Source organism: Molossus molossus, unplaced genomic scaffold, assembly GCF_014108415.1.
Source record: "Molossus molossus isolate mMolMol1 unplaced genomic scaffold, mMolMol1.p scaffold_m16_p_13, whole genome shotgun sequence".
Lineage (NCBI taxonomy): Eukaryota > Metazoa > Chordata > Mammalia > Chiroptera > Molossidae > Molossus > Molossus molossus.
In genome coordinates, this window is record NW_023425348.1 from 13,639,674 (window position 1) to 13,653,008 (window position 13,335).

At 45.2% G+C, this 13,335-nt stretch overlaps 1 protein-coding gene across 1 annotated transcript in view; it reads left to right on the forward strand.

Moving 5' to 3' along the window:
- The window catches only part of ARHGEF12 (Rho guanine nucleotide exchange factor 12), a 117,113-nt gene that overhangs the window by 26,857 nt on the left and 76,921 nt on the right, over nucleotides 1-13,335 (forward strand). Inside the window, exons 5-6 of the mRNA XM_036260064.1 lie at nucleotides 12,260-12,358; nucleotides 12,992-13,041. Of these exons, the coding sequence (XP_036115957.1) occupies nucleotides 12,260-12,358; nucleotides 12,992-13,041 (149 nt within the window). The remainder of the gene's footprint in view (nucleotides 1-12,259; nucleotides 12,359-12,991; nucleotides 13,042-13,335) is intronic.

Sequence of the window (13,335 nt, forward strand, 5' to 3'; positions counted from 1 at the left end):
TAGGTACATATGAAAACTTGCTGTTTGGTTTGGATAGTAATATTCTCGTGATAGTAACTCTCATTCAGACGTGCCATTGGCTTGGTAGTAATAGCAACATTTTAGTGGTATTAGGAAAGGAAGGTGAGGATTCTCTGTGTGTTTGTTTTATGAGAACCCTTGAAATACCTTCTTTGGAAAGAGCCACGAGTCCTCACTCACAGAGGGAGGAGCTTATCAGAACTGAGTTAGCAGTTTAACTTAAATAACTTGGCCATCACCAGTATTTTATCACCTGTGTGAATAGAAAACTGCTCGGTCAGCGTGGGTGAGGTAACTGAGCTCCAGGGAGTCAGGGACATGCGGACACGCGGACACGCTGGAGCCGAGAGGAGGACACGGCAGCTGGTGACTCTGCTCCAGTGCGGGTCTCTCGTCATGTTAGCTTCTCACTGTGGGAGCTGGTACTTAGCACACAGCCATTTGTTCACTTGTAAATTATTGTTATTATTATTTATTTATTTTTATCCTCACTCGAGGACATTTTTTCATTTTTTGTTCAGATAGAGTTGGAGGGAGAGCGAGAGAGAGAAACATCGATGTGAAAGGGACACATGGAGTGGCTGCCTCCTGCACGACCAACCAGGGCCAGGGACATACTGCAACCAGTGCCCTTAGTGGGGACTGAACCCGGGTCTCTCTGGACCGCAGGCTGATGCTCTAACCACTGAGCCAAACCGACCAGGGCACTTATAAATTATTTATTTTAAACTTTCTAGACCATTTTTAGAGCTGTTTTATCAGATAGATGAATTTTCTCATTTTAAAAGGAAACCAAGTGTTTTGTATTGACATCTCTACTTGTTATAGTAGGTCAATATTTATTTCATATTTCCTTATTTCTCACTCTGTGCCTTTTGGAATCTATTGCTCATATACAGATGTATTTTTTGATCTGCAATTTTAATGATACTTAATTTTCTATTTTTTTTTATTCATATTGTAATGGAGAAATGTTGTGGCTGTTGTGGGGTATACGAGATTGAACAAGGGAATGTTGAGTTGCATTACTTCTTCCTACTTCTGTCTTGGTTTCATGGATAGATTCCAGCTGATCATATTTTGTACAAGAAAGCAAGCGATGCCTTTTGAAGGTTTCTTAGTCTGCTGGGGCCGCTATAACAAAATACCGGACACTTGGCTTAAGTAACAGAAATGTAGTTATTTTCTCACAGTTTTAGAGGCTTGAAGTATGAGATTAGGGAGTCAGCACAGTTGGGTTCTGGTGCTAGCTCCTCTCCTGGCTTGCTGTGGCTCACTCAACTTATGAATTGGGGGGGGGGGCACAAATATATAGTCTATAACAGAGGCGAACTGTTAGTACCTGAGACATCCTGGTTTGGATACTTCAGCAGATATTTTTCAAAATTTTACATATTTTTAATTTTTTTAAAATATATTTTTACTGACTTTATTGGTGTGACATTGGTTAATAAATTTATATAGGCTTCAGGTGTACACGTCTATAATATATCATCTGTATATTGTGTGTTCACCACCCCAAGTCCAGTTTCCTTCCATCACCATTTATCCCCCTTCATCCTCTTCTCCCCCCGCCATGTTTCTGTTCTCACTTAAGCGTCTCATATCTGTAAAAAGGAAAGTTCTTGATTTGATTCTTATTGTCACCAAGTTGTTACTCTGTTTTCCTCTTCAACGTTGCAAAGAGCGTCCTACAGCACGAACCTCCTGTGTCCTTGTCAGTCGTTCACGTGTTACCTGTGGAACCTGACACCAGTGCGCTGTCCGGAAGGTGAACCATTCGACCTGGCATCTGAGTGTCTCAGTGCCACCTTCTCTCTGAGCATTTGCCATGCGGAGCCTTTCTTTGTCTTCTGCGATATGATATCAGTCTGGTTCTTTCCTCTTTCTGATTTCGTCTTTTCTTTACTTGATTGCTGTTATGACCTGCGTATTTTTTTTTCCAGTTTTATATTTTTAATTGTTTGCTAAACACGTTCACTCTAACCGTCCTTCAGATTCAGGCCAACCTGAAATCCACCATTGTTTCCTGTGGCTAGAAATCGTCTCCTCTTGATGTTCCTGCTTGTTGGTGCTCCTTCCAGGACCACACCTCAGTGTGCTTCCTCCTGCGCCCGCCCTGGCGCACCCACTGCCCGAGGCCCCGCGGAGGACTGCCACACCGTTTCATCCCTTCCTGCTGAGTTCCTTCCCCTCTGCTGAGTTCAGTTTTTCATTATTCATTAGAATATTTTAATAGACTCTTAACTTTCTTTCACTTTGATTTCACGTTGATTCACTTTCTAGTCTCCATTCTTGTATATTTGGTCAGATTAGTATTGCTAAAGTAAGGATTTGGACATTCATTTGCTAGGAAGTACTAATAGTTATTATTTTTATAATTTTTTTTTTTTATTGATTTTCGAGAGAGGGAGGGAGAGGAAGAGAGAGAGAGAACATGGATTGGCCACCGCCTGCACGCCCCCCCACTGGGGATCAGGCCCACAACCTGGGCATGTGCCCTGACCGGGAATCAAACTGGCGACTCACGGTGCAGGGTTGACGCTCAGCCACTGAGCCACACTGGCCGGACTAGGAAGTACTAATAGTTATTAAGATATGCTATAACTTGTCTCTAGTTTATCGTTCTACTTTAATTCACTCTTCACCTAAATGTACCAGACACTCCAGGTTTTCATTTCTGGGTATGGCTGCTGTTCTTTCTTTATTCATGCCATTTCCGTCGTCTTGAAAGGTTACCCCATCAGACTCCCTCCATCTGCCCGGCTGCACCCGCCTGGTGTCTGTTGTTTGTGCTCATCTTCGCCTTCCATCTCCCATCAGCTGGAGGCGTTCGCTCGGCTTTGATGGAGTGATGGTTGACATTGAGATGAGTGTTTTAGTCAAGAGAATTGGCGGAACAAAATGTTGACTCATTTTAATTGGATTTTTTCTGAAAAATTTTAAGGTAGAAGAAAATGTAACTTAGAAAAGAGACTTAACTGTTGGTAGTAAGAGTCAAAAGAATAAAATCAGCACACTAGGGACTTAAAGCTCCTCTTGCAATCATCATTGTGCATTTAAAATTGAGAAGCTTCTATTTATTTATTTATTCATTCATTCATTCATTCATTCATTTCTCACCCAAGGACATTTTTTTGATATTTTGTTCAGATAGAGCGGGAGGGAGGGAGGGAGAAACATCGACGTGAAAGGGACACATCGAGTGGTTGCCACCCACACGACCCAACCAGGGCAGGGGACAAACTGCAACTGAGGTATGTGCCTTTAGCGGGAACCGAACCCGGGTCTCTCCAGACTGCAGGCCGACGCTCTAACCGCTGAGCCAAACCGGCCAGGGTGAGAAGCTTCTTAATCAAAGGATTATCTGAGGACTTGCTCATAAAACACGTATGTCTAGCAACAACTGAAAAATTAGCTGTTTTTATGAGATTGCACCTGGTCTTTCTACTCACCCTTCCCTGAAGCTAATTCTGAAGACATTAGACTTAGAGAAACTTGATCGTGTCATAGAATCAAAGGTGAGAAACGACCAATGTGCGCTCCCTGAAGTGAGTGTGGAGTGGAAGGCGGAGCAGTCATCTTCCTGCTTTCACGGACCATTTTCATTGGCTTGTTGTTGGACAGCATGGTTGTTGCTTTTCTTCAGGAAGGTGGTGTGGTGAAACGCTCTCACCTTTTGTTTGTTTCCCTTTATTGATTTTAGAGAGAGGGGAAGGGAGAGGGAGGGAGAGATAGAAACATTGATGAGAGAGAACATGGACTGGCCGCCTCCTGCACACCCCCCACTGGGGATCGGGCCCACAACCTGGGCCTGTGCCCTGATCGGGAATCGAACTGGTGACCTCTTGGTGCAGGGCCGACTGAACCACACTGGCCGGGCTGTTCTCACCTTTCTTGAATTGCTTTTTATGATTTCTTCCCTTCCCCACTCCAAAACATTACAAAGACCTAGTTTTTTTTCATTTTCAAAATACAATTCTTGATAGTTACCTCTTGAGTAAGAAATGATCTTTTTATGTTGATTTCACCTACCACATCATTATAAAAGGGAAGTAAAAGTCCTTTATTAGAAAGAGAAAATGACATGTAGGAAAGGATAGTGTTAATGTAAAATTGATAGGTCATCTTTTTTTCACTGATGACATGAAGCCTGATACCTATTATGAGCTTCCTGGTGAAATATCATAATCCTTAAAAAACAAGAAATAAAGAAAAACGTGTTTGGAACCAGAGGAGTTGTATTAGAATAGCTGGGAATCAGATGGTCTTGGTCAGAAGTTAGCCGGGGCAGAAGAGCAGTGTCCTCAGGAGCATTTCTCTGCTGTGCATGTTTTCAGAGCTGTGATTTTACTTTTTCTTGGAAGGTGATTGGGTATGATTTATTTAAGATATATCTTATGTAAATACATTCAGATTTACTTAGTAAATATTCATTGAGCACCTGTTATGTGCCTTGCACTGTAAGTGATAGGCATGCAAAGACGGTGGGAGCCTGTTCCTGCTTCCTGGAGGTCACAGTCTAGTACAAAGAAGGAATTGCAACACATTTCGGTAAGTACAGTAACAGAGATACACACCAGTTTACTAATACTTTATATCTACTTAAGAAATAGATAGTTGTTGCCCAGCCATTGTGGCTCAGTGGTTGAGTGTCGACCCTGCGCCAAGAGTTCCCCTGTTCGATTTCGAGTCAGGGCACATGCCCAGGTTGTGGGTCCAATCCCCAGTGGGGGGCATGCAGGGGGCGGCCAGTCGATGTTCTCTCTCATCGATGTTTCTATCTCTCTCTCCCTCTCCTTTCCTCTCTCTCCAAAATCAATAAAGGAAAAAACTAATAATAAAAGATAGTTGTTGACCTGACCAGTTTGGCTCAGCACTTAAAACGTCGGCCTGTGAACCAAAGGGTCATGGGTTCAATTCCAATCAAGGGCACGTACCTCGGTTGCAGTTCAATCCCCAGTCCTGGTCGGGGTCATGCGGGAGACGACCAAGTGGTATGTCTCTCACATCAGCGTTTCTCTCAGTCTCTGTCTGTCTCCCTCCTTCTCTCCTTCTCTTTCTCCCTCCTCCCCACTCCATCTGTAAATCAATGGAAAATATCCTTGGGTGAGAATTAAAAATAAATAAATAAAGTAAAAAATACGCCGTGGAAAAAGTCTTTATCTGCTCTGAAAGCAATGAGAATGAAGCATCAGCTGCCACAGAGGGCCAAGGAGAGAGGAGCCCCGTGGCCGGACCTGGTGAGCACGTCCTCGTCAGGACAGGACTGGGTGCAGCCCTAGCAGTTCCTCGGTGGCCTCCCAGGGATTCATGTGAGAGAGAAGCACGTTTGTACGTGATTATATTTAATGATCTTTATACCAGACAGTAAGTCGTTTAGCAAAAGCAACCAAGTAGACCATAGACTATGTGTGTTTGTTAAAATCAGAAAAAGTAAAAAACATAATTTGAAAATGGCTCTTTTGCAGTTAGGGGTTCGCTTTTATTTTTTCTTCAAAAAAATAGCAGGTGGGGCCTGTTCCCTGTGCCATGGTCTGGTCTCAGCAGGGACGTGGCCGCCGTTCCTGAGAGGCTCTGGCCGCCCTGCGCTCCTCACGGCCGCGGCCTGGCCCTCGGAGCTGCCAGGCAGCAGCCAGGACGCATTTGCTGAAACAGAGACGTGGGTGTTTGTGGGTGTCCAGGAGGACGTTCAAAGGTACCGTCGTTTAGTCATATTGTGATTGCCGTGCTGAGGTGAGTTCGTTCTGTGTGCCGGTTAGAGCAGCGTCTGGTCTGCAGCTAGAAGAACACCACTCTCAAGAAGAGGGAAAAGCATTGTATCAGGTTTTGCGTGGGAAGGAACATGATCTGAGTGTTTGAGAGGCTGGATTTCTGAACCTTGAATGATGACAGAATAGTTTTCAGTTAATTGTCCAAGTTTATGTAGATGGCATAGAGTCACAGGACAGAACGGTATTAATTTTGAATTTCATAGATTCTGAATTGGCTGTATATATAAGGGATGTTTTCTCTTTGTATTGGCCCAGTACTTTCTATGTTACAGTAGTGATTACATTGTTAGTAAATGGACGCGGTAGTGGGTCCCACAGAGGAGAAGGATGAAGGTGATGTGCACAGTCTCCTTTTTCATCCTTATGCTTGTTCCTCACCTTCTCTTGATGTGAGACTTAAAGGGATGGTTACCAGGCTAAACAGTTTTGAATTGGAGAAAACAGGTGTGCAGTATTTTGAGGGACTCCTATTACATTTACTCGATCTGAGCAGTTGGAACCCTGGGCGTACTTGCTAGGGTTTTCCGTGTGTGCTGGTGATTTTTCTCCCTCTTAGAGCACCTCCCTTTCTGAGATTTCATCCATCCCTAGACTCCTCTACTTTTCCAATTTTCATTAATTTATTAGCAATTTTTAAAAACATTTTTTTCTGTGCAGAACATATGCAGGCCCTGAGTGAGGCTGTGAACAGGCAGAGCCCTGCACCTCCGGGGAGGCACACTCAGGGAAGGGGGAGAGCCCTGCACCTCGGGGGAGGCACACTCAGGGAAGGGGGAGAGCCCTGCACCTCGGGGGAGGCACACTCAGGGAAGGGGGAGAGCCCTGCACCTCGGGGGAGGCACACTCAGGGAAGGGAGAGAGCCCTGCTCCTTGGGGGAGGCACACTCAGGGAAGGGGGAGAGCCCTGCTCCTCGGGGGAGGCACACTCAGGGAAGGGGGCGAGCCCTGCTCCTCGGGGGAGGCACACTCAGGGAAGGGAGAGAGCCCTGCTCCTTGGGGGAGGCACACTCAGGGAAGGGGGAGAGCCCTGCTCCTTGGGGGAGGCACACTCAGGGAAGGGGGAGAGCCCTGCTCCTTGGGGGAGGCACACTCAGGGAAGGGGGAGAGCCCTGCACCTCGGGGGAGGCACACTCAGGGAAGGGGGAGAACCCTGCTCCTTGGGGGAGGCACACTCAGGGAAGGGGGAGAGCCCTGCTCCTCGGGGGAGGCACACTCAGGGAAGGGGGAGAGCCCTGCTCCTTGGGGGAGGCACACTCAGGGAAGGGGGAGAGCCCTGCACCTCGGGGGAGGCACACTCAGGGAAGGGAGAGAGCCCTGCTCCTTGGGGGAGGCACACTCAGGGAAGGGGGAGAGCCCTGCTCCTTGGGGGAGGCACACTCAGGGAAGGGGGAGAGCCCTGCTCCTTGGGGGAGGCACACTCAGGGAAGGGGGAGAGCCCTGCTCCTCGGGGGAGGCACACTCAGGGAAGGGAGAGAGCCCTGCTCCTTGGGGGAGGCACACTCAGGGAAGGGGGAGAGCCCTGCTCCTTGGGGGAGGCACACTCAGGAAAGGGGGAGAGCCCTGCTCCTTGGGGGAGGCACACTCAGGGAAGGGGGAGAGCCCTGCTCCTTGGGGGAGGCACACTCAGGGAAGGGGGAGAGCCCTGCTCCTTGGGGGAGGCCACACTCAGGGAAGGGGGAGAGCCCTGCACCTCGGGGGAGGCACACTCAGGGAAGGGAGAGAGCCCTGCTCCTTGGGGGAGGCACACTCAGGGAAGGGGGAGAGCCCTGCACCTCGGGGGAGGCACACTCAGGGAAGGGAGAGAGCCCTGCACCTCGGGGGAGGCACACTCAGGGAAGGGAGAGAGCCCTGCTCCTTGGGGGAGGCACACTCAGGGAAGGGGGCGAGCCCTGCTCCTCGGGGGAGGCACACTCAGGGAAGGGGGCGAGCCCTGCTCCTTGGGGGAGGCACACTCAGGGAAGGGGGAGAGCCCTGCTCCTTGGGGGAGGCACACTCAGGGAAGGGGGAGAGCCCTGCTCCTTGGGGGAGGCACACTCAGGGAAGGGGGCGAGCCCTGCTCCTCGGGGGAGGCACACTCAGGGAAGGGGCAGAGCCCTGCTCCTCGGGGGAGGCACACTTGGGGAAGGAGCAGCAGGAGGCAGGTGTGCTGTGGAGGGGTAGGGACTCACGGGGCCTCTCCTGGATGTTCAGGAAGAGCTTCTGAGAGGAGGTGGTTCGTTTCTTGGAATTTGTTACCTCTCATCTAATGGAGTTACCAGTCACAGGAAGATTTCTCCTCTCTTCCTGCCCCATTTAAAACTAATTTGCTTCTCTGTTAAAGCAAAACAAAATTAGTACAAAGACAAATGAGGATGATCCTTAGTAGAATTTGCAAAAATGATAGGAGTTTATTATAAACACCAAGTGTTTTAATTGATTTTTTTAAAATGTATCTTCATTGTTGAAAGTACTACAGATATCCCCTTTCCCCCCGACCCTCCACCCTGCTCCCCAGCCCCGCCCTCACTGCACTGTTGTCCGTGTCCATGGGTTTGGTTAAGCTCTTCCTGCCCTTCCTCCCCATTTTTCTCTTAGATTTGTCAGTCTGTTCCCTGCTCCCATGTCTCTGGATCTATTTTGTGCATCAGTTGTTTTTGTTCATTAGGTTCCACATATAAATGAGATCATGTCATACTTGTCTTTCTATAATTGGCTTATTTAACTTAGCATGATACTCTCCAGGTCCTCCATGCTGTCTCCAGGGGTAAGAGATCCTTCTTTTTTATAGCTGCATAGTATTCCATCGTGCAAATGTACCACAGCTTTTTAAATCTATTTAATTGATTTTTAATTGGTATATTTCTGATCAGGAAAATCCAAGGGCACCCTACCCTCACTCATAATAAAATAATAATTAAAATGTCTGAGTCCTTTGTACGCGTCAGGCGTTAAGCTAATCACTTACGTTTGCATGTTAAAGTAAACCACGCAAATATGCAGGCCCTTCCCTCTCACTCTCCTCACCCCCTGCTTCAAGGGCACCTGTTCTCCCAGCAGCCCGGACAGGAGTCTGCCCCTGGCTCAGCACCGTGAACTCCTGCGTCAGGAATCTTTAGTTCGCTGGCGTTCAGCTCTTGGGAGAACTGGGAGAGATGGGTACAGTGTGGAAAATAAGTATATTCAGTGTTGCAGTTGTTTTGATTTTAAAGTTACAGTATAGAATTCATTTTGAAATTTCAAATAACTATGTAAAGAAGGACATTGAATATTTATGTTTTCAAAACCAGCCTTTTTAGGATTCCTATAAAACACTGCTCTTTCGATCTGTTGTGAGGTTCTCGGTTTTTATCTGTTGTGTTCTGTATGAGAAATGTATAAAGAATGCACTTTTTCTTGATTTTATGTATTTGCATTCATTCCTTTAACAGTTTTTCCTAGTTACTGAAAGGAAGCAACAGTAAACAAAGGGAGAAGGTTGAATTCTGATTGGATAGCTTTCCTCTGCCCTCATTACAATTGACTATTTTTCGAGAGTGGTGAATTCAGACGCTGTTTCGTACTTAGTAGTCTCTTGAGTTGAGGGGTAACACATTTTTTAATGTTGAAAATCAGCTTTCTTGATGTACAATTTACATAAAATAAATTTACATCAATTTTAGGCGTGCAGTTCAGTGAATGTTGACGGATGTACTCATGTGTCCATTACCTAAGTGAGACACAGGATTTCCCATCCCCCAGACCCTCAGTGCTCCTTTGCAGTCCCCTCCCGGCCCTGCCCCTAGGCGGCCGCTGCCTGGGCACGGTCACTGCCTTCTGCCTGCTTCACGCTGCGCCCTGCGGCGTTCACGGTCTTTTGTACCTGCCGTCTCTTGCTCAGCACGTTTGTGCAAGTCTGACTAGTTCTTGTTTTATTTTCTAGTTTGGACTTTTATGAACAGAAACTGCTATGGACATTTGTCAGGCAGTTTTCGTGTGGACACGCGTTTCCATTCCCCTTGGGAATGACGGGGTCATGTGCAGATCCATGCTCTCTGAGGTCTCTGGGCTGCCCTTCAGAGCCTGCCTTTCACACCCCCAGCACCCACGAGCATCCAGCTCTCCACATCGAGCCCGCACTTGGTGTGCTCAGTTTTTGTTTTGTTTTTTTAAAATTTTTTTCCCTTTATTGATTTCAGAGAGAGAGGAAGGGGGAAGGAGAGAGAGAAACAGCGATGAGAGAGAACGACCCACAACCTGGGTCTGTGCCCTGACTGGGAATCGAACTGGGAACCAACCTCTTGGTGCAGGGTCGACGCTCAACCACTGAGTCACACGAGCAGGGCAATGTCCTCCATTTTTTAATTGTAGAGTTGTTTTTCAGAGATATAATTTGGCCCTGGCCAGTTTGGCTCAGCAGTTAGTGTCACTCACGGACCACAGAGTCACGGGTACGATTCTGGTCAAGGACACGTACCTTGGTTGCAGTTCAGCCCCTGACCCCTGTTTGGGGTCCTGCAGGAGGCAGCCAGTGGATGTGTCTCTCTCATGTTGATCTCCCTCCCTGTCTGAAAATAAATGAAAAAATACTCTCCAGTGAGAATTTTAAAAAAAGAAAAAAAATTGGATATAAGTTTTTTATCAGATAATTGTTTTGTGAATATATTTTCCCAGTCCGAGTCTTGTCTTTTAATTTTCTTAGTGTCTTTTAGAAGAACAGATGTTCTAAATTTTGAGATCAGTTTACCTTTTTTTTTTTTTTTTTTCATAGTTGGTACATTTTCCATTCTAAATAATCTCTGCCTACCCTAAGGTCTTGAAGATTTTCTTCTGTGTTTTCTCATGACAGATTTTAGCTTCATGTTTTGGTCCATGATCTGCTTTAAGTTAATTTTTGTATAGGGTTATGAGTTAAAATTTAAGGCTCAGCCCTGGCCAGTTTGGCTCAGCGGTTAGAACGTCGGCCTGCGGTCCGGAGAGACCCGGGTTCGGTTCCCGCTAAGGGCACGTACCTCGGTTGCAGTTTGTCCCCGGCCCTGGTTGGTCGTGCGGGTGGCAGCCACTCGATGTGTCCCTTCACATCGATGTTTCTCTCTCTCTCTCCCTTCCTCTCTCTCCCTCCCACTCTATCTGTACAAAAAATGGAAAAATATCCTCGGGTGAGGATTAAAAAACAAACAAACAAACAAAATTTAAGGCTCATATTTTTCATGCTGGGATGTAGTTATTTTAGTCTTTCATCTGTAGTAGCCTCACATACTTGTGACATTTTATTAACAGCAAGAAATGTATATATATATATAGATTTATATGTATATTAAAAATATGCAATTTTTAACATACCTTTTGTTAAAGATTATGGCTCTGTATAAAAATCTTTATTTTGAAGAATATTTTCCAATCATTATTATTCTTGTTATTTTACATGTATTTTATATATTGATTTTTTAAAATGTTTTTATTGACTTTAGGGAGAGGGAGAGAGAAACATCCATGATAGAGAAGCATCAGTCTGCTGCCTCCTGCAGCCCCCCTAGTGGGGATCGAGCCCAAAACCCTGGCATGTGCCCTGACTGGGAATCGAACTGGCTACCTCTGGTGCTGAGCCATACAGGCCAGGGCTATATATTGGTTTTTGTTGAAAGGACTAGATTCTGTAAAGTTGAAAGTATGTGTTAACTCTTTGTTCAACACAGAGTTCATTGTCTTCATATCTGAGCCATAATAAAACAGCTGAGCATTAATCAGGGTTCTTCTGTATGGATGTCCTTACTCCTTGAACGGGGTCCTCGCTCACTTTGCCTTGACAGTTTTCATTTGCTGTTTAACGAGAAGGAAAATAAATTCTCCTATAGATAGGAATCAGGTCGACATATGAAAGAGAGAAAAGAATTGGTTGAGCTCACAGATTCTTTTCTTGATCTTTTTTACTTTTTTCTCCTTTCTGTTTATTTTTTCTTTGAGCTAAGGTCTGTCTTCCCTTTGAACTCTTTTCTTTTTCTTTTTCGGGAGAAGAGTTGCAGGTGCTCTGCATCTACTTTCTATAGTCTGTTTGTCTGAGAGTGAGATTGGATTTCTCTAGAGTTTACCGACTGCTTCTAGCCTAACGTCCCAAAATGTTTTGACTTTTGGGGGTGGGGTGGGATTAAACACCAATAACAGCACCAAATACAGGGTGCTAGGGGAGGATTTTATATCACAGATAATGGCATAGATGCGAACAGGCTTTTCTGTAACTGTCTCCTCTCGGTACTTCATCTTTTCCAGTTGGCCGTAGCTGCTTTTAGTCTTGGCGCAATACCAGTCCACCTGTCCTCTGGGAAGCCAGTGATATGACTTTGTGATGTTCTTATGTTTGTTTGGTTCCCTGGGTTAGTGCTCTCATTCTATATGTGGGTTCCATGTGCAACCTTGTATTTCTTTAGAAAGAATGCAGTTCATCACTCATGTGTAATGATTGTCTTTTCTCTGTTTTTCTGTCCCTTCTCTGTCTTGTGGCCCCTGTGCAGGTCTTGTTCAGCGCTGTGTGGTCATTCAGAAGGACGACAATGGATTTGGGCTGACGGTTAGTGGAGACAATCCAGTCTTCGTACAGTCTGTCAAAGAAGGCAAGACATTTTTTAAAACTGTCTTGTCACTCGAGAGCAAACTGAGCGAGAATAGAAAAGTGTAAATGAAATCTGTGGCCCAGAATAAAATAACCATCTACATTGCAGGTTACGTGGCCCATGGTGCTTACGTGTCTTCAGTGTCAGTTTGCATTTCCTCCAGTTGATTTTCTTTGTACTTGATAGTTTTAGACAACATGTGACTCTTTGGTCGTGATACTTTATGCATCATGACTTACAGAAGTTTATGGAATATTATTTCTTCAGAGATATTTTGGTAGAGACAGATTAAGCAGATGTTATAGGCTCAAAAATATCTATTCTTTTTCCAAAACAAGAAGAATACCTTTTACTGTTGTCACTGTATGTTGAATACCTGATGCTGGGTGCTGTAATCTGAGGTCAGAACTTTCTATTCCCATTTTATAGGTGATGCTGAGGCTTAGAGTAAAAAAAATACACAAAATCAATCCAAGGTCATATAACTAGTGAGTGGTAGCGGCAGCATTTGAACTTCAGTCTGTCTGACTTTAAAACCATGGATTTGAGTGCTTTGTTATGCTGCCTCTCTTTCAAGAAGATTATCAATCAATGCAAATAAGTGGTATTTTAAGGAATTAATTTCTCTTACAGATGGAGCAGCCATGCGGGCTGGGGTACAGACAGGTGATCGAATCATCAAGGTAAAGAAAAAGACTATTACAGCATTTTTAGTAGAATTTAAAAAAACAGCATTTATTAGCCATATTTTGGTGTTTTTTTTTCTCATTTTGATATTTTTGTAAAAAGGAACACATTACATATGATGGATTGGTGGGCTTTAAAAGTTAATATTACCCTATACAGAAAGACATGATAAAAGGCTTAAATAAATGGAGTCATATATGTTCCTGGATAGAAGAAGGTAGCTCACTGTTGTGACAGTCATGTCTCTCCATATTCATTTTTTAGGAAGTAATTCTCATCAAAATAATACT